Source organism: Pezoporus flaviventris, unplaced genomic scaffold (assembly GCF_033815535.1).
Source record: "Pezoporus flaviventris isolate CSIRO_AGI_PZ_B2104156 unplaced genomic scaffold, CSIRO_AGI_Pfla_v1 ptg000078l, whole genome shotgun sequence".
Classification (NCBI taxonomy): Eukaryota; Metazoa; Chordata; class Aves; order Psittaciformes; family Psittacidae; genus Pezoporus; species Pezoporus flaviventris.
In genome coordinates this window covers 11,016,727-11,037,670 of record NW_026892626.1, presented here as the reverse complement: position 1 = coordinate 11,037,670, position 20,944 = coordinate 11,016,727, and the positions used below count along the sequence as shown (strand labels likewise).

The 20,944-nt window shown below is 36.4% G+C and overlaps 1 protein-coding gene across 3 annotated transcripts in view; it reads left to right on the top strand.

Annotated features, from left to right (window-relative positions):
• The window catches only part of DNAH3 (dynein axonemal heavy chain 3), a 66,814-nt gene that overhangs the window by 13,843 nt on the left and 32,027 nt on the right, over positions 1 to 20,944 (top strand). For all 3 annotated transcript variants that reach the window (XM_061474243.1, XM_061474241.1, XM_061474242.1), the window contains 22 exons: positions 272 to 397; positions 1,097 to 1,292; positions 2,580 to 2,759; positions 3,136 to 3,272; positions 3,428 to 3,533; positions 4,116 to 4,294; positions 5,014 to 5,198; positions 6,468 to 6,591; positions 7,152 to 7,305; positions 8,978 to 9,122; positions 9,380 to 9,591; positions 9,916 to 10,007; positions 10,450 to 10,564; positions 11,145 to 11,261; positions 12,512 to 12,691; positions 14,453 to 14,589; positions 15,283 to 15,484; positions 16,398 to 16,490; positions 16,791 to 16,901; positions 18,446 to 18,560; positions 18,957 to 19,155; positions 20,545 to 20,653. In XM_061474243.1, coding sequence (XP_061330227.1) covers positions 272 to 397; positions 1,097 to 1,292; positions 2,580 to 2,759; positions 3,136 to 3,272; positions 3,428 to 3,533; positions 4,116 to 4,294; positions 5,014 to 5,198; positions 6,468 to 6,591; positions 7,152 to 7,305; positions 8,978 to 9,122; positions 9,380 to 9,591; positions 9,916 to 10,007; positions 10,450 to 10,564; positions 11,145 to 11,261; positions 12,512 to 12,691; positions 14,453 to 14,589; positions 15,283 to 15,484; positions 16,398 to 16,490; positions 16,791 to 16,901; positions 18,446 to 18,560; positions 18,957 to 19,155; positions 20,545 to 20,653 — 3,214 coding nt within the window. The remainder of the gene's footprint in view (positions 1 to 271; positions 398 to 1,096; positions 1,293 to 2,579; positions 2,760 to 3,135; positions 3,273 to 3,427; positions 3,534 to 4,115; positions 4,295 to 5,013; positions 5,199 to 6,467; positions 6,592 to 7,151; positions 7,306 to 8,977; positions 9,123 to 9,379; positions 9,592 to 9,915; positions 10,008 to 10,449; positions 10,565 to 11,144; positions 11,262 to 12,511; positions 12,692 to 14,452; positions 14,590 to 15,282; positions 15,485 to 16,397; positions 16,491 to 16,790; positions 16,902 to 18,445; positions 18,561 to 18,956; positions 19,156 to 20,544; positions 20,654 to 20,944) is intronic.

The window sequence follows — 20,944 nt, the reverse complement described above, 5'->3', positions numbered from 1 at the left end:
AAAGAATGCACACAATTTTAAATACAAGTAGTACCAAATGAAACTTGTGAAGCCTTCTATGCTTGCCAATAGCAAAAACCCCCACCATTAGAAGTGCACTTTTTGGACAGCCTAGCAGTAAAGTAGCATGCATCAATGAAATTATATTATTAGTGTTCATAAATACATATGAGATCTTCCTGACTATATGTCATTGTGGGATTTTTTTTTTTGTTTTTTTCTTTTTTAAACAGAATTCTGTAAAATATGTACTATTTTTTCACTTCCACAGGTATAGTCACCTAAGGTTTGTTCGTACTGAAGAAATCCTTTCTGGAAACCTGCCACTGTTGCCTGCTGATTTCAAGGAGGTTATTCGAAGACACTGTGTGGAAGCTCATGATATTCTTCAGAACCAGTCAGTGCCAACTGTAGTAACAGTGGATAAATAGAGTGCCTTAGGCTCTGATTTACACGAAGCTCCGTTTTTAAAACAGATCTTAGACTGAGATCACACTAGTCCCAGCTGCAAGGCTGCCAAAACAAAGGGGCTAAAGAGAGGAGAGGAATAAACATCTGAGTGCTGAAACAGCTACTGAAATGCAAGAGTGCTTGTACATGAACAAATGGGAATAAACTGACTATGAATAAATATAGACTGGAAATTAGAAGGTTTCTACCTGTGAGAGAGTGGAGCCTAAACCTATAAAAACAGTGACAGGAAACCTGACTTCTTTAAGAATGGAAACTGATCAATTTAAGAAAGAGATTATATGAGGTCATTGCCCATGATATAAGGTGACTGCATTCTGCCACCTGAGATCTCTTCCAAACTTAAGTTTGCCATTTAATGCCAGTAATTTAATATTGTCACTAGTATTTTGTCTATTAATATTAATTTAAAATAATAGTAGGGGTCCTTTGTAACAAGATTACTTAGCTTAAAAGCTCAGGTTTCCTGTAAGTTCTAGTAGGTACAGTTTTGTTTGACATCTAGTTGACAATTCTCTGCTAGCCCTTTGAATTTTGCTAATTCTTTGAGTAATTTCTGATTTCATTGCAAGGAGCAAAGTAAGACTAAGATGCTTTTAAAAACTTTGTTAATATTTCATTGTAGCTGGATCCCAGCTTGTGCATCCATTTTCCGTGATCAGAAAAGAGAATGGCTTCATTTTGCTCCTAAAAATGACTGTGATTCTTCTGAGCAGGTTGAAAGCTATTTTTATTCGGTGGCAAGTCTAATGTCATTACAATTACGTGAAATGGTTGTTAACTCCTTAGAAGATCTTCTTGCATTTTTTATGATCCACAAGGTATATGCTGTTAAGTATATCTGTAATTTTCAGTATTACATAGAGATAATAATTCATCTAGCCATAAATTGTGATGTTCTTTGAAGGCTAAAATATCCCAGATAGCTCTTGCCTCCATAAGAAAGGGCTGGATCCTTCAAACAGTTGTGCATACTATCAGATTTTTTCTGCATGGTCAAGAACTACCTACTTGAATAATTTGCAGGGTTGGGGTTGCAACTAGCTGTTTATAGTTTCCAACTCTTATCTTGAGGGCTGTGCATAACGCACATTTGCTGAAGCCATATGAATAGGATTATAGATTCATAGAATAGTTCGGGTTGGAAGGGACCTTCAAAGGTCATCTAGTCCAACCCCCCTGCAATAAGCAGATTAATCCCATTTGAAGTCAAAAGTTTGCATAATCATACATGTAACCCTTGACAGAAGTAATTTCTGTATGCAGTTTCAGTCTGTACCAAATGAGTAGCTTGTATTATTTCAAGTAATGTACATGATTATAATAATAATAATACACTCTAAGAGTTTTTACAACTGTTTTGGCTATGATAAAGTTGCCTCGGTGGAAATGAGTTCTTTAAATCACCCAGAAGTTACCATGATAGACAAGCCAAACATATTTAAACAGAATAAATGTGGCAGATTAAATACCGCATTACAGCCAGAGGATCACACTTTATACTGTATGCTGTCAGACCTCATGCTAAACTTTGCATCTGGGTGATGATGGTGTTGCTGATGGCTGCGTTTTTTTTTAGGGTTTTTTTTGGTCTTGTGGGATAGTTTTGGTTTGAGGTTTTGGTGTTTTTTCTGTTTTTGTTTTTTGTTGTTGGTGTAAATCATTATAGTGTCTACATGGCAAGTTTAGTTGTGGACTCAAAGGTAATTTGAGGGTAAGGCAGTTCTTACTACCATACAAGGTAGTTAAAAAAAAATAAAATAAGGCAACAGGATCTTGTATTTGAATCTAGATTTTATTTCTGATAGACCTTATGGATGTATTTTTGTTCTTCATGGTAATTAGTGCTTTACTTCTGTTCCTTAAGGGAAAATCAAGGCCATTAGGCTTAAATGCAGTTTCTGAATTCCAACTTTTAGAGATTCATTTAGGATTTGGCATCTTGAAATTTAGTGTATTGGGGCATCGGTATTTTGAGTAAAAATCAGGGTAGAATATCTCATTGGTGCTGTGTATTTAAGAGATTTGGGGGAGTTTGAATCTCTTAAAAATTATTGTAGTTGTAGGTGATTTCTTGAACATAAACAATTTTAATTCTTTTCCCTAAGGATGGAAATGATTTTCCAGAACCATATCAAGAACTGCAGTTCTTTATACCTCAGATACTAATAGTCAAACTCTATGTGGAAGACCCCAAGATTGTCTTTGAGCCACCTTTGAAAGAATGTTGGGATTTAATCAGTCATTGCTTCAGGGAAATCCTGCATAGTGCTGAGGAACTTCCAAAGGTACTGGATATACAAAATACCATATGAATAAAATATGTCTGTGATATATGAATGAAGCAGAAAGCTGACAAATGAAAGATAAAGGTGAGGGCTGTGTATCATGAATTGTGTGAAATTCTGTGACTGTAGAAGATAGCATAGGAATTGTTCTTTTTCAGAGTCAAACTTTATTAAAGCTCTGATTTGATTTTCATATAGAGTTCACAAGCAAACTATGAATGTAACCAAATGTTAATTATGAATCAGAGCCTTTTCATATTAAAGTGTATTTTTATGAAATAATTAATGTTTTTGAAGTAGTGGGCAAATGGGTAATAGAACACCTTATTTCCCTTATGGTATGCATAATTACAGTATTTGCAATGGTTCCCTTTAGGTAGAAAGAGTTCTGTTTCCAGAATTAAAAAGAGATGATCTCATCCTCCATACAGTCAAACCAGATGAATCATTATTTATAGAGTATGTGAACAAACTTGAGAAGATATTTGAGAGCAACATACTTGGTCCACAGAAGTAAGTTTTGGCTGCTGACTCTGTTGCCCATCCAAACCCTCAGATTCATCACACTGTCCATTTGACTCAAACAATTTGAGTTGATTTGTTTCTTTTTATAGAGAATCTTCATATTGGAATCTAACATGTTTTTTATGTGATTTTCGGTGTTTAAGGTATTTAAACGTGTACAGGAAATATAGCAATCTTTTGAACGGCAATGCACAGCAAGATGTCACAGATTTCTTGCAAGGAGATTTTTCTTTAGAAGGTTTAAGTGAGGTAATTATGTAACTGACAACTTCTACATGTTGATACAGCAGCTAACGCATCACACTTTACTTCCTAATCTGTTGCCTAAAGAACTCCTATTCAGATCACTTGTTTCTCCCTTGGGAATACTAGGGAAGCCATCTCGGTTTACATAGCTCCTTACCGTAGGGTTGCTGTGCAAATGTAGAAGGAGGTTTCTTTAGGGCCTATGGGTTCTATGGGTTTTGCTGTGTCTATACTAGAAGACCAGTGGAAGGCTTCCCAGAATATTCAGTGAATCTGCAGCTTGCTGGTCTTTTGACTTTCTTATCCTTAGTAAGTCCTGTCTACTTTTATTATCTGCATTCCTGAGTTAGCCTATGGCAAAGTTAGGCAACTTGTAGTATTCCTTAATCTGGCATATTGTTAAGCAAAACTTTCAGCTGTGAAATCTGTGGGTAGGAGATGAGCTCTAGAAAGATAAAAAATAGTTGCTCCTTCTTCTGTTTGGAATATTTTATCAATTTGCTGGATGGGAAGTAATTAGTTGTTTAGTATTTTTCTTCTATGACTTTAAGGAAAAATAACAAATGTATTATTTTCCATTTGTAGAAGATTGACAGCTTTACAAAGCTGAAAAGAGAGATTGCTTCCATGCACGTCACTCTTCCTCTGGCCATGTTCTGTCTGGATGCTTTACAGCTGAATGAGGAGCTCTGCAATCGGACCCAAAATCTTAAGGATAGATTGATTGAATTTGAAGTCACAGTAAACAGAGAATTAAATGAAAGGTACATGTTGTGAACATGCATGATTCTTGCTGTCTGGGTGGACTGATGCTGTAAATCCGTGAGTGAGATAAATTTCTACACCTGCTGGGTTTCTAGTGCTCCCCAGACATGCAAGGGACACCAAAGTGGGTGTTTAACAGGAACAGAAATACTTGTAAATAAATATCTAACTCAGTCTATATAGGCTACATATTAGACTGGAAAAACGCCCTTGTTCTTTCCTCCTTTACTGACCTAGGATTTGGGTTGAGGTCCTTGCTTCCCCTGCTGGTGTCTAGCTAAAGCTACATGTAGAATGTACTATGCAGCTGCATTTGTCTTGTCCCTGACATTTTTTTCCCTTTTTTTTTCTTTTCTTTTTTTCCTCTTTTTTTCTTGGGAAGGAAATTCTAAACCTATAGGAAGGAAACATCAATATGCTGTTAATTGTAATTTGAAACCAACTTACTAATCATTCTATTATATATAAATTCTCATGAAGATATGTAAATATATAAGCATATATATTATTATAGATACATAAACATATATTAAAAAATACGTATAACAATATAACTGATTGTCCAGAGTAAAACAGCATCCTTTATAAATGCCTATCTGAATAGTTAATTTATGAAGAAATTTAATATTGTTCTTTAAAAGACGAATTTCATTAACAAGACCTTGCATCACTCTTCACTTATGGTCCAAGTGATGTGTTTGTTTTCTTTTTGTTGTAGAATTTGTGGTGAATATAACTTGATTGCAGGGAGAATGAATGAGCTGCCTATGAACACTGTAGAGCTAGTGGAGTACAATGCGTACTTAAAGAAATCCAGTGAAGTTACTGTTGTCAAACTGAGATGGGAGGTAGCTGAAGCAGCACGCAGAATGGAATTCCTCATGGATTATGCTTTTCTTTCTGGTATGTCTCAATTACAGAATATAAAAGTCTCCATGTGAAAATATTTATATATAGATATTAGGCTCTGCATGTTTCATCTTCTAGAATGCTAATGGAAAGCTCCAAAACAGGCAGAAACAAAGTTTAAAGAATTTAGAAAAGGCCAAAATGTACCAATGCAGGAAGGCATGGTTAGAAATAGTGTACAGCACAGGCAGATTTTTTTTCCTGTGGTTTAGAGAATGTCTTAGATACTGTCAGATTGATGTAATGTTATCTGTCCCAATGGTGTTACACCTTTATGTTATTCAGCAATAAGTCTTGAGTGAAATACCATTTAGAAAGCCATGTCTTGAAGACTCTAGGACAGCTTTTGGAAGGTACAAAAGTGAGAACTTGCATCTCTGCAGCTGAGTGGAGGCATTTTGTTGTTTTGCTACCATGGTTCTTGGTTGATACAAAGGTTATTTGCCAAGATACAGGAAGCATCTGTAGAAGTTGCGTTTAGTTTGCACTTCTGATATTATTTGCCATGCATAAAACCAAAGAGCAGTTATTTATATGAATTCTTACCCATTTTAGTGGCAGGATGAGCCTTTCTCCTAAAGGAGAATACAGTCCCAGATCAGACAGCGATAGAAACAACTAGGATATGCCATGTTTATTACAATTCATTTATGATAAAAATTAGTATGTTTATGGAAACCAGAGCATTTTCTATTATATTTTGGACTGGAATGTTTGCATGCACAGTAGTTCATAATTGTATGTTCCTTGTAACTGAGTTTATAGGCACATGTCCTGCAGTTAGTTATAATGAGCTAAGTGCAATAAACAGACAAATATGATGATGGAGATATCTGCTCAATATAGTTATTATTCTCTAGCTTTTGTGAATAACTCAGCATTTGCACGTTGTGCACTAAAAATGGTCTAAACTTTACTTTCACCCACCTTAGGTAGGTATATATATTTAGTTAGGAATGATCTGTCTCTGTGTGTAGTTGAATGGAATTAATATTCTTTCTAATTGTCACTGCCTAGCTAAGGTCTTATTCAGAGAATTTCACATTATTTACTTGATTTTAGATTTTTACTATCAATCTAACTTGCTTTAGGGAACAGTTCTCTTTTCAGTGAAGATAATTCAGCCAGCAGCTTGGAAATGTGTAGCTTCTTAGACAGCTTACTCATAGATGCAGTTGTAGCTATTTTCCTTACTCTTCACAATGGTCATTCTACTGGATCATTGGTTAAAAGGTATTTTCTGAAAGATGTTTTTTATTTTAGATGATGACATACGCCTGAATAGCACAGTTTTCCATTGGCCTAATCAGATTGAGACAATCTTTGATAACAGCAGATACGAGTTGTCTAACAAGAGGAAGCATATAGAGAAGGCTTTGCTTGAAAGGTATGGTGTTAAGACATTTTTTTTCACTGGGTATTTTTTAAAGAAAATAAAAGTTTCATTATCAGTAAAAGGGAAATAATGTCAAAAAAAGGCAAACTTGGAAAGCAGCTGAGAAAATAAGAAATAAACCTTTTTATAGTATTATGGAAATTTCAGGAAAATACTGTTGTTGAGGGTGGATTAGAATATTCCTACTCTTAAATAGGTCTGAAAGGAGGAATTAAGGATGTTGTTAGAATAGTCATCATTTTTTATCTTCGTATGTTGCTTAGTACAGCATTGCAAATAATTTTGCTAGATTATTTTCACTCTTCCTTTATTTCCTCTAGGTAGTAAAGATAGCAAATACAAGTGAACTAAATCAGTTGTAGTTTTGAAAATGATTCTTGAAATCTAATCCTATGAACTGCATAGTATTGCTATAACTGATCAGTGAGTTTTCACTGGCATCTGTATTTACTTTAGTATTGAGAACAGTGCCTGTTACAATTAATAAAATATTTGAAGCCTGAAGAGACAAAAACCAGAACATCGTATTACCTTAGCTGTCTTTACCTTAGGTGTTCTCAATTTGAGGAAGCTCTTGAAGGTTATAACAGAGAAGTAGAAAGCTTCAAAAAGCGGGGTATGATGACCACAGAAGAAATGAAGAACAACACTGAAAAATTTAAAGAGTTAAACAAGAATCTAAATAATGCAGTAACAGAACATGAGGTTAGTATTTATTAGTCAAGTATGGAGTGGTTTGCAATGTGCTGGATGAGCTGAAGTTTGGTTCCTGCCTTTGTTGTTTTCAGGGTTTGGGCCATATATTATCAAGATGGCTTTAAAATTTCCAAATTCAAAACCATGTGGCAGATATCTCCTTGTCCTTAAATGCTGAGTTGTCCCTACTGCTGAGTAGAAGAGGAAGTTTCTTAGGAGAAAAAAGTTTAAAGTTGAAATACTGAATTTCAGTGTTTCCAAGCAGTAAGTAATAGGAGGATGCTATTCATGGAAAACAGATTTTTTCTGTCCGTGATGGCAGGAGCAGAATGCTAGAGGAGTGACATTTTCCCTGAACCGTGCTTTGTGCTGCTGCAGCTATGTTCTCAGTCCCCCTACTTGTCCTCTAATTAAAACCAAATGTGTTTTGACTGTGTGTATCATTTCCAGAAGTTGCCTATAGGTATTAAATATATGTTAGATCACAGAAAGGGATGTTTCAGATGCTAGATGATCAAGACTCCTTAATTCTAGTCAGGGCTCTCCATCTGGTGTACTGTGTGTTTCTAGGTTGAATAGTTTGCCTTAGCTGTGCCTCTGCTGGGAAATGAGAACAGGTACCTTTGAGAGATCTCACAGGCATTGTGAGGATTAATTAATCTTGTAAATCATATTCAGCATATATGGAGCCTTAAGGATCAAGATTTTAATTAAGTCCTGCTCAAAAGAGAAAATTGAGCCAATTAAATGAGTTCAGGATTTAGAAAAATTGCTAGTCTTACATATCAACACTAAAATTGATTTAAAGGCATCCAGTATATTTAATTAGTGTGAGTTAAGAGCACTGATACATTGCTATAGGAAGATCAGAATAAGTAATTGAGTTTCTTAATACATGATCACAATGAGGTCTGTATCCACACAAATTACATGACAATGAGCTTAGAGGATACATGAAGTTAAAAATTATGTTGGAATGTGGATCCTTACATTTCTGTGCCTGCATCAGACACTGAATAATTAAAAGTTTTCTGTAAGGTCTGTTTGCACTGTAAAAGCACAGCCTGAAACTCAGTCTGAATTCAGTGTTTTCATTTCAAAGAGCCTTTCTCTGTGCTTACCTCCCTACCTGTAACATGAAGAAGGGAGTGCTTTTTTTAATCTAAATCTTTGCACATTGATTCATACTGTAAAGTCTTTTGGAAAAAAACCCCATATCTTACCATGAATAAGCACAGCACAGCAATAAGTATCTGTTTTGGTTGGAGCTCCCAGGTGTTTCTGTAATAGGAAAATCACAAGTAAAACCAATTCCTGTGAGCTTATATGACCAAGAAGCTTACATCCAGATTTCAAAGTGAGTTGGTAACTTGTGAGCCTTGGTTTCACTGAATGCCATGGTACATTATCTTTTTCTAAAATTTATGCAGATTTTTTAATTATTTGAGTAGTAAAAGATACCAGCAAATAACTGGGGTGGGGGTGGGGGTGGGGGGGTGGGGTTCAAGAGCATAGTTACCTAATTTACCTAAAATTCACAGGCACAACTCTGCAAATCTGCCTGGCTTTATGACATGTAAAAAAAAAATAAAATTCAATATTTCTTATTTAAAAGTTTAAAAAACAGTAGGTATTTTTGATGGAAATAAGATTTTTTTTTTTTTTCCCCCCTCTCTTAAAGGCTATTAATAAAGAAGAGGAGTTACTTCAGTTGACCAAGAGTCAGTTTCCTCTACTGCAAATTGTAATTGCAAACAAAGAACCCTTTGAGCAACTTTGGACAACAGCATATAGTTTCCATACCAGATCTGAGGAGTGGATGAATGGTGAGGCTTTGGTGTTCATTGATGAAACATGTAATTTTCTGTTAGTTAAGTAGAAGCTGAAAGGTTCATTAGTTGTGAGAAAATAATTTTCAATAAATAAATGCTGTTAAGCAGTGTGAAACAGTTGTTGACTTGGATTTTGCATTAAAATAATTTTTTTGTAACATGATTGATTTCCAGTTAAAAGGAGAATGATTATAAATACCAGTAAATAAACCACCCTGTAAATCTTTGCATTTTTATACTGTTGTATTCAGGATCAATCCAGATGTTGAATGCTGAAGAAATTACTGAAGAAATTGGAAGTATGTGGAGGACTATGTACAAGCTCACTAAGAGTTTTCCAGATCTGCCTCAGCCTAGACGCTTAGCAGAAACTATGAAATTTAAGCTTGATAAATTTAAACTGCATCTTCCTGTCCTGTCAGTTGCCTGCAATCGTGGAATGAGGGAGAGACACTGGGAACAGGTACTTTAAAACTCTGCTGTAACCATGGAAGTATTCTGCCACAGAAACTGACAGTTCAATGCACTATTCCATATATTCCATTCTGTGAAATACAGTAATACTTCTGTATTTCACAATAGGAAGATCCTTTATCCTGTCACATGATAGATCAGGTTTTGAAACTGTAATGGTAGAGGCAGGATCTTCATTGCTTAATAATTTATGGTGGAAAAGCAAATTAGGGCGGTGTATTAGTACTTCCTTAGCATTTATTTCCTGTTGTTTGAGAAGTCTGCTGGAAGCATGCATCCTGATAATACAGTTTATTTTTTACTTTATTTTCAGATTAGTGAAATTGTAGGATGTGCGATCAAACCTGATGAAACTACTACTCTTAAAAACATACTGGATTTTGGACTCTCAAAATATATTGATAAGTAAGAAGCTGACTTTCAGAATTGTGAATTCTCACTTTTTAGACAGTCGTTGTGTTTCGTATGTCAGATACCAAATATTAGTTTGTTTGGGGTTCTTTGTGTGCTGTAAGTACATGCTGTAAACTCAACTCCTTTTATCAAGCTATGGATAGAACTGTCAGTTGTTGTATAGCACAGAGGTACCAAAACCCAGAGTCTTATTCCTAAACCACTTATTTTGCACATTTAAAAATGTCTGTCTGTATGTATCTTCAAATTAATATTAATATCTCTAACTTGGTGAGCCTAAAAGGGTAAAAATATTCCTTTAAATAAGAGTATGATATTATTAACTAATTCATATGAAAGGTAGTCTTGATACACAGCTCTGTCTACAACTGCTTCTTTTGGCTCTTCAGCTGTGTTGCAAAACATTTCAAAGATGTGTTTCATTTCCATTTAGGCTGGAACCTATTGGAGCAGCTGCAAGTAAGGAATATTCCTTAGCAAAAGCAATAGACAAAATGAAACAAGAATGGGCTAACGTGCAGTTCAGTCTGACGAAGTACAGGGGTACTGTGAGTAAACACCAAATCTATATGCATATATTGTGGAAAAGAATTACTTTGATTCTGAATAACAATTGAGAAATAATGGAGTATTAGAGGCTGATTCATTGTGGTATGATGGAAAGTGGTATCATATCTCAGAGCCTGGGCAAATACATATATTGCTATATATCCTTGTATTTGGACCTAAGTATCTGTATAACTTGTGATCTCAACATATTCATCCTAACAAATCTGTAAGCCTGCGAGCTTCTCCAGTGTCATAAGGGAAGCTGGACTGGTAATGAAATTTTAACTTGCCTGGAAGAAACAGGAACCACAGTGCAAAAGATTGAGTCAGAAGTCACCAGCATCCCTGGCTAGCTTCCCATTCACAAAACAACTTACCTCTTGACCTTTGAAACAGAGATTTATAGTATGTATATTTCATATCTTCAAACATGTTGCAGGCTTTCTCAATGCCTTGCTACTTTCCTAGATTCAAGCATAATGGAGAAGGGGGAAACAGGAAGCTGAATGAGTGTGAGGTTGAAGAGCAGTGAAATAAAGCAACTACTATTTGTCTTGTCAAAATGTGATGTATTTACAGGACACCAACATCCTGTCAGCAGTTGAGGACATCCAGCTTTTGCTGGATGATCACATTGTTAAAGTTCAGACAATGTGTGGCTCTCCCTTCATCAAACCAATAGAAGCTGAATGCCGGGTAAGGAAAAGCTGGTTTGAGCTTGCAAGTCTCATAATATGCTTTCCTGAAGTGCTTTAAGATATTTTGGCATGATAAGAAGTTACATAGTTTTAAGCTGTTTCTAAGAACACACATTCATATTTTTCTTCAAGAGCTTTGAATTTTAATGGTTTCCAGACAAAGCTATGTAAAGCTTGCTTAACAACTAAAGAAATTTGCTAATCTAGGCGTTATAAGCATCAGGTTTTTGTTGAATGTCTGGGGAATGGGTCAGTCGATTTAAACAAATCCTGCTGCATTGTGTAAAAAGGCATAGGTCTGTCAGTTATAAGAGATAATTTATTTCTAATCCCCTGGTATTGATCCATAGAAGTTTCAAAGTCTTTTTAGCTGTCCTACTCTTTTGTAAACATGTGGTCTTTGTTAAAGATAATAGATTTCTAATAGGAAGGCTATGCAGAAAGCAGACTTCTTTCCCATCAGTATGTAATACCAATTTTTCTGGCCTAATAGTGGTGATTTGTAAGCAATGCTGAGACCTAAATTCTATTATTTTCTGTGGATTTTAGCCAAATTGTAGGTAAAGCTGAGTTCTGTTTTCCAGTAGAGCTGGTGAAATGAAAGGGAATGGTTAATACAGAGCTATCTTAACAGTCTTCATGTACCTCTTGCAGAATAATGAACAATACGGGCTGTTTTCTTCCTGCAATATATTCCCTTGCATATCTCTTACACTGCAGACTGTTAAAGTCACAAAAGCAATGCTGTCTGAAATTTTTATTCAGAATCTTTCTCTATTTTTAAAACAGATTTGTTCTGCTAGAGTTGCATGAAATAGCTTTTTTAGGGGTCCAAAAGTTGAACCGACTCTTTGTAGGGCCTGTGAATTGATGTTTGTTCAGTTTGCTGAATACCTTATAAAGCTTTTATCTTTTCATTGCTGATAAGATAGAATGCACACAAGTAGAATTAAAAGAAGAGATTCTGGACTGGCATGCCGCTCATCTCTGTACTTCTTAAGCAGTTCTCTCACAAATTACTGTAAAAAGTGCTAGCAAAAGAATTAATCTGTTGTTTGTAAGAAATATTCAGATGTTTATTAGTCTTGGGGGTTTCTTAAAGTTTCTCCCTCCTTTAAAATTGTTTGTTGTTTTTTTTATTTTATTTGTTTGTTTCCTTTGAAGCCAAACAACTTACGCTTTTTGATTCCTCAGTGTAGATTATTTCTTGATAGAATTTTGCTTAAATATTTAATGTTTTCATTACAGGCTTGGGAAGCTAAACTGTGTTTAATACAAGATATTGTAGATAGCTGGTTAAAATGTCAGGCAACATGGTTGTATTTGGAACCAATTTTTAGTTCAGAAGACATTATAGCTCAAATGCCTGAAGAGGGCAGAAAGTTTCGAATTGTGGATTCATATTGGAAGGACATTATGGCACAAGTGGTAAGTGCTTGCCTTTAATTAAGCATGTATTTTTATGCCCATCTGGTAACATGATTATTACTCTCATGAAGATATACAGGCTTTTCTGGAGTTAGATACTTCTATTTAAATCACAAGAAGGTATAATACGGCATGGAAAACCCTTACTAAAGCACACCAATATCTGATCTTGCAGTAAAAGTGGTTTATTGTATCATTATTGCTTCAAGCATTCTACTTTGGATACAGTTAGATTTTGCATGTGACTTTTAAGCAAAATAAAATGTATATTTTGCTTAAATTATTACTGCAATAAATGTGGTTTTTTTGCATATTATTTTTCTCTAATATGTGGTGGCATGGGTATTTGAAACTTAGGTGAATGTGTACTGAGATGGCAGTGTGTCAGGATAAGATAATGGGGATTGCAAGTGCAATTGGCTATTCTGTTAAGTTCCCTAACTGAGAAGTTGGGTAAAAGGACACTACCTGGTAGTGTAAGCTGAGATATTTGTCAAAAAACATTTGGAGTGTGTAATTGTGTGATAAAGGTGTTGAAATAATAGAACTAAATAGAAGTTGAGACCTGTCTAACAGCTCAGACTCTGTCAATGATGAAGCCCATTCAGAAATAGGTGTATTCTTTCAAATTAAGGGGAATGTTATCAGAAATTAAAAATGTGACCAAGATGGCAAGAACAGAGAATAACTGTCATAGAATCATAGAATAGTTAGGGTTGGAAAAGACCTTAAAATCATCAAGTTCCAACCCCCCTGCCATGGGCAGGGCCACCTCACATTAAACCATGCCACTCAAGGCTCTGTCCAACCTGGCCTTGAACACCGAGAGGAATGGAACAGTCACAACTTCCCTGGGAAACCCATTCCAGTGCCTCACCACCCTAACAGTGCTGAATTTCTTGTTGTATCCAATCTAAACGTCCCCTGTTTAGTTTTAACCCGTTTTACCCCTTGTCCTATCACTACAGTCCCTAATGAAGAGTCCCTCCCCAGCATCCTTATAGGCCCCCTATCAGATACTGGAAGGCTGCTATGAGTTCTCCACGCAGCCTTCTCTTCTCCAGGCTGAACAGCCCTAACTTTCTCAGCCTGTCTTCATGGGGGAGGTGCTCCAGTCCCCTGATCATTCTCATGGCCCTCCTCTGGACTTGTTCCAACAGTTCCATGTCCTTTTTATGTTGAGGATACCAGAACTGCACACAATACTCCAGGTGAGGTCTCACAAGAGCAGAGTAGAGAGGCAGGATCACCTCCTTCGACCTGCTGGTCACGCACCTTTTGATGCAGCCCAGCTTTCTGGGCTGCGAGTGCACACTGAAGCTGGCTCATGTTCATTTTCTCATCAACCAACACCCCCAAGTCCTTCTCCACAGGGCTGCTCTGAATCCCTTCTCTGCCCAACCTGTAGCTGTGCCTGGGATTGCTCCGACCCGCATGTCATGTACTGTAGCTCTGTTTGACAGAACTTATTTGTGAATGGAGAAAAATGTAACAAGCTCAATAAACAAGAGCAAGTAACAAAGATTTTAACTTCTGTGGATATTTCCTTGTTTCATTATTTTCTGTAAGGTTCAAATTGGTAAAAGTGACAGTCTCAAAACAAAACAGTCAAATATGCATATGTATTTAATAAAGTGAAGGCACAGTACAAAGAAGAGTCTCTAGCTTTTTAGACTCCTGCAACATATGTGATTGATGATAATAATTTTAATGTACAAACCTACTGTGAGCAGTTTTTACTGTGTAATTGTTTTTACAAAGGTGAAGAGCACAAAGGTACTTGTAGCAACTGAACAACCCATGATGTTAGAGAAACTTCAGGAAGCAAATGCCCACTTAGAAGATATTCAAAAGGGGTTGAATACTTACTTGGAGAAGAAAAGATTATTTTTCCCAAGGTAAATTAATTAAACACGCCTAAGTTAGAGAGAAAAAGCCAAAAGCTCTTTCAAACCATCTCTATTGAACTGAAAAGTCTCATTGTATAAACATGTGGGGAACAGTCCCATGCAACAAAAAATGAAAAGCTGTTCTTTTCTTCAGACATAGTTTGCCTCAGCTCTAGTTGAATTTGAAATGCAATAGGCAAATAGACAAAGGTGGGGAGGCAAAATCTGTCTAGCACAGTGTAAACTTACAATCAGAAAGACATTATCACTTATAGGACATTTTTGAAGGAACTTGCTACCTTCCCATGACTGATTTGCAATTATTTCTCTGCCCTATCCTACTTAGTTGTGCAGAGGTGTGTGATGCATAGGAGTTATATATGATTATGAGGAATAGAATTCTTTGTTTTTACAAGGTACTTACTGGCTGCATAGATATATATATGGTTTTTCCTTTATGAGTTTGAGAACCCCTCTTTCTTCCTCTGCATAAAATGATGATTATATTGAAATTCTGAAAAAACAAGCGATGAGTTTTGTAATGTTCAAAATTGCTGAAGACAAAGGATTTCAGATAATAATTTCCTCTCTGTTATACTAGTGTCTTAAGCAACATAAAACCAATTTCATCTATCTTGACTTAATTAATGAAAAGTTTGATTACTTGAAAGTGCATGATCATTAATTGTACTTTTCTAACAGATTCTTTTTCCTGTCTAATGATGAGCTACTTGAAATACTGTCTGAAACAAAGGATCCCCTTCGAGTGCAGCCACATTTAAAGAAGTGTTTTGAAGGAATTGCTAAACTGGAATTCATAGACAAGCTGGAGATCGTAGGCATGACCAGTTCAGAGAAAGAAACTGTTCCTTTCATAGATAAAATCTATCCAGCAAATGCAAAAGTAATTGTAAAAATATATACATCTTTTACTATGGGATATTAAATTAATACTTTGCTTAAAGTTTATGTTTTTGGTGAATGAAGTTTAGAAGACTTCAGATCATGAAAGGTGTTTAGAAAGTGAGAGTACAGACTGGTATTCTAGAACAAAAAGGATTTGCTAGAGAAAGGAGAAGACATACCAAGTTTGTGGTAAATTCCTCTAGGCACTTTCCTGCAGGTTTATACACCTACTACTTTTAAGATGTAAATAGATAGATAAATAAAGGTGTATATACACACATGTGTATAATCCAAGCTCTCTATATACATATGTATCTAACATTGCACAGCATAGCTGAAACGCAGAAAAATGAGGGAAATGATGGCTGGCAGTGAAGGATCAGAGCATTAGTTCAAAAGGGATCTGGGTAGAAGTAGTAGCATTGTAAGTTTTGAAAAGTATCTCAGTTCCATCTTTTTTCTGCTATTCTCAGTGTGAAGGTATGGAGCTGAATTGCTGTAGGGTAACAAAAAAGAGATGAAAAGTGGGGCATGTTGTGAGTTAAAAGATACCCTTTTTCTCTTAATCCTCCAGGAATAAAACCTGGAGGAAAAATGCCCTGGGTTAAAATGACCAAGCTTGATTGACCATGCAATCTGTAATCTGCATTTTTGTGTGTGTTTATATGAAACATATCCAGTTATTTCTTAAACTGGATTGTCTTTAGTTAACTTGATATGCCTGTCTTCAGACAGTGTTAAACTGCAGTACTGCCTTTCAGAATTTGGGAAATTTCAACCTTTTTTCCTCCTATATACCACACCCAGATTGGTAGAAAGCATATTTAAGCATATTTCAAAGAAAATGTCTTTCAAGAGGAATATAATCAGGAAATGTGTATTGACTCTTGACTGGTTTTCTTTTTTTGAAGGGCATGGTAGAAAAATGGCTTTTGCAAGTAGAGGAAATGATGCTGGCCAGTGTAAGACAAGTTATTGAAAATGGCATAGGAGAATATATCGAGGTAATTGTTCCTGAGTTAGAGAATAAAATAGATCTCACAAACAACTGTATGTGAACAGGTTGCTGAAATTCTTAGCCAAGGAAACTCATTTGAAGCTAAGCAGAAATCAGCTATCCTTGTTCAGGAGTATCAGTGTGATGTTTTAACTCTGAACTTCTTGAATAAAAGCTATTAAAGCTTTCCATGTTGATTCTCATCTATTTACAGCATGAGACATTTTGACAAGTAATTGTTATCAGTGCCTGTAGTCTACTGTGTTTATACAACTTCCTACATCTGGCATGGGTCTTTTTGTTTAAGGTTCCTCGAAAAACATGGGTACTTCAGTGGCCTGGACAGGTGGTTATTTGTGTTTCATCCATTTTCTGGACAGAAGAAGTGTCTGAGGCTATAAGGAAAGGAACTTTACCAGTAAGATTTTCTTCTACCTTTATATTTCTAAGCACTAAAATCTGACTAATTAATAAAAACACCTTCTAGGAAAGAAGATCCTCACTCACACCGTATTGCAATTTACTCATATAGTGTGCTTAATTTTGTGTTTCATTTTTTCTTGTGTCTTAGTGGGAGCTTGTTCTCATTTACTTTGATGTGTATCAGAATTCCCACTAAAGGGAATAGTATTACTTTATTTAAAAGTAATACTGATGTAAATTAAAGTACCAAACAAAAAGGGATAGACTGTTGTTAAACACTATGTATTTGGACTTGTAACTTTTGTCTTCACATGTGAAGCTTCATGGAAAGCTTCTGACAGAATGGCCCAGTTATTTGCCTGGTTATTGTTAGGTTCTCCTGGTGATAAAGGTGCAGCAGCCAAGTCTCTTATGTGCTCTTATGTGTTTGTAGTGTCTCTGTCATCACAGTGGTTTTAAGTATCACTTCATTGAGGCTAATCAGATGCATGCTCAAGTAATAGAAATAATTTCTTACTAATTTGGTAGGCTTATGTCTGATCCTTATGGAGCTAGGTGGATGAGGATTTATTTGGGAATTAATTCTGTCAACAGTGTTTGGGCTTCTTTCTAAATGTGGAAATAGAAAAATTTTAATAAACTTTACATCAAATTTTAATATTTAACATTTTAATATTAGCTCTTTGTTTCTGGATCCTTACTGATTATCTTACTGATTACTTATACCTGGATCCTAACTTCCCTTTGTTATTCCGGTGGTGAGGCACTGGAATAGGTTGCCCAGGGTGGTTGTGAATGCTCCGTCCCTGGCAGTGTTCAAGGCCAGGTTGGACGAGGCCTTGGGTGATAACGATTTAGCGTAGGGTGTCCCTGCCCATGGCAGGGGGTTGGAACTAGATGATCTTAAGGTCCTTTCCAACCCTAATGATTCTATGATTCTATGATTTAATACCAGTTGAAGGTCTTATTCCGCACACCCCATCAGAACTGAAAATATGTATTACTTTCAAAGAAAATATCCTGAACAATCCATAGCTTAAGAAAAATGAGAAAGAATCACAGGACATAAGGGATCTGTTGACATCATGCAGTCCAACCCTTGTTTAGGGCAGGGCAGACTAAACCTGGTTGCTAATGGACTTGCTCTCGTATGCTTAAACCTGTCTTCTATGGGAGATCTGAAAACTGGAAGAGCACTCCAGATGTGGTGTCAGCAATGCTGACTAGAGGGAAGGGATCATCACCTCCTTTGACCTGTTGGTAGTGTTATTCCTAATTCAGCCAAGGATGCTGTTGCTTTTTTTAACCTCTAGGGCACACTTACGTTCACCTTGGTGTCCACCAGCATCCAGGTCCTGTTCTTCATTACTGCTTTCCAGCTACTTGGCCACCAGCATGTACTGGCACATGAGGTTATTCCTTCCCAGAGAGAGGACTTCTGTTGAACTTTGCGAGCTTCCTGTCTGCCTGTTTCTCCAGGAGCTTAGGAACTGCTAGCTACAGCATTACCTTAATGCCTGTGTTCTGTTTCTGTGACAGGATTTCTTGGAGAAGAGCAATCAACAAATTGGGGACATTGTTGAGTTAGTGAGAGGACAGCTGTCCAGTGGAGCCCGGCTGACACTTGGAGCTCTGATTGTTATTGATGTGCATGGTAAATGTGCAGTTGCTGGTCCTTCTGTTACATCTGGGCAGTGCCGCTATCGTTATTTGGGTGAACTATTTGAAAGAGGCAGCTAAAATGCTTTCTCTAACTTGAAACAACATTTACACTGTTTTTACAATGTCTGTGGGCAAATGCACGCTGGTCTGTCCTGCACAACTATCTGCTGTCTGCTTAGAACAGGTACTGGAGTCTAGGACAAATTAAGCTGATTCTCTGTACTAAACAGATGCAGACTCTTTCCTAACATGAAAGCCAGCCTACTACTTTAAATGTTAATTTACTCTTACATAGCTATAAGTAAATGTTAGTTTACTTATATGTTGTTTTAAGTAAACTAACATAGAAGTGTTTATAGTTTTTGAAATAATGTCTCTTACTCTTCAGCTCGTGATGTGGTTGCAAAATTGGTTGAAGACAGAATCACAGATCTGAATGACTTCCAGTGGATTTCTCAGCTGAGATACTACTGGGAAGAGAAGGATGTAATAGTGCGAATGATTACAACAGAAGCCAGATATGGTTATGAGTATCTGGGCAATTGTCAGCGTCTGGTTATAACCCCCCTAACAGATCGATGTTATAGGTAAAGTCATGTTCTCTGTGAATAATGTTTTCATTTTGGGGGCTGATCTGTATTTACTTTCATTTGTTATAGTTAATAATTGTAGGCACCCCAGCAGCTAAGATTTTCCTGTAGGTTTTGGAGGCAAAACTTACGTATCTTCTTTGCCCAAATATGGTAAAATATTTACAATGTATAGGTTTTTACCCCATGTCATTGTTTAAAGAGTGAGAGTCTATTGTGTCCAAGAATGTGCTTCTGAAAAGAGTTGTCAGATCATGATACTGGAATTGTAAAGAATTCTACAGTAGCAGTGGTCAATTATTTTATTTGAAATAAGACATACAGGTAGGGTATGCCTGCCTGTAAAAGAAATGAGGCAATTAGAGAGCCCTTTAAAGATGTGTGAATGCAGTTAGCTTCCTGTTCTCCACTTGCTTGTGAGAGTTTGAAATGTAAATGCTTCATCTTCCAAGGTTGAAATATTTGAAGGCATTTGGTATTTCACTTCTGGTGAGCCCTGGAGACAGGTAATTTTAGGTCTGAAGTTTAAAGAACTTGCTTTATAATATAACCAGGTAAACATATGCTGAAGATGGAAAGATTTTACTGGAGCTCTGAGCTGTGAACTCACCATTGTGTACAAGGCACTTGTAGTAAAGTGCCAATGTTAGTGCGTATGCTGGCAAATGCTTGGTCTTTTGGCATTCACAGTAGTGCTGAAGAGCCACATGGCTGGTGCATTAGCTGTAAACTGGGATTGTTGTCATTAGGATTAGCTCAATCTAAACTAGGACTGTGCAGTTATTTGTGCCAGATGTAGTTTCAGTGCAAGCAGTGAGCAAGTAGACTCCATTGAGCACAATTTAACAGCTGCTTTTGCTGGCAAAGCCTTTGAATGAGGCTTTTGTAAAATAATCACTCCAGTGTTAATAGAGATCTCATTTTAGTATGAAAATCACTTGGAGAGCCCAGTGATTCCCAGGTTTCTGAAGCAACCTTTGTGCTTTCTCTGCCATTTCTAGAGACTGATTTCATTTATAAAGCCAGCTTCAAGTTCTTGTCTTGAAGAGCGCTGCTTGATGAAAATGTGTGGTTTTGAGAACTCTGCCTTTTTGCTTATGGCACTGTGTCTTTGCTTGTGTAATTGAGCTTTATCCTCAACCAAGGTGGATGCAGGTAATACAAAACCTTGACATTCCTTGTAGGCCAAGTGGGTGAATGTAAGTTTCCACAATTGGGAATCAGTTAGAAGACAATACTGTTTTTTTAGGGCGGGCTGCAACGTCAGTAGGGAACAAGTAAATGATTTCCAGGGGAAGCTGTATAGGAAAATACTTATCCATCTCTTCAGAAACAGTCTGTCATTAAAGATTACTATTTCTAATGCCCGTGTTCTTGTTTATGTAGGACATTAATGAGTGCCTTGAAATTAAGTCTTGGTGGTGCCCCAGAAGGACCTGCTGGGACTGGCAAAACAGAAACAACAAAAGATCTAGCAAAAGCCCTAGCTAAGCAGGTACCAAAATACAAACTTCTTGTGTTGTTTATGTTTGGATATGTAGGTATTTCTTAAAATGCCATCCTTAAGCAAGTACTGCTTGTTCTGTACATATTAGTTTATGTCCAACTCAATGAGCTTTTAAGTTCGTTTCCAACCTAAATGATTCCATGATTTTTTTTTTTCATTTTTTGCAGAAATAGTTGGTAAGAAGCACATGTTTAGGACCATTTCTATATAGCATCCTAGTGTTGTAATCCAAAACTAGCAGCAATAATTCCTTCCCATTTTAGATGCTAAGAATTTTAT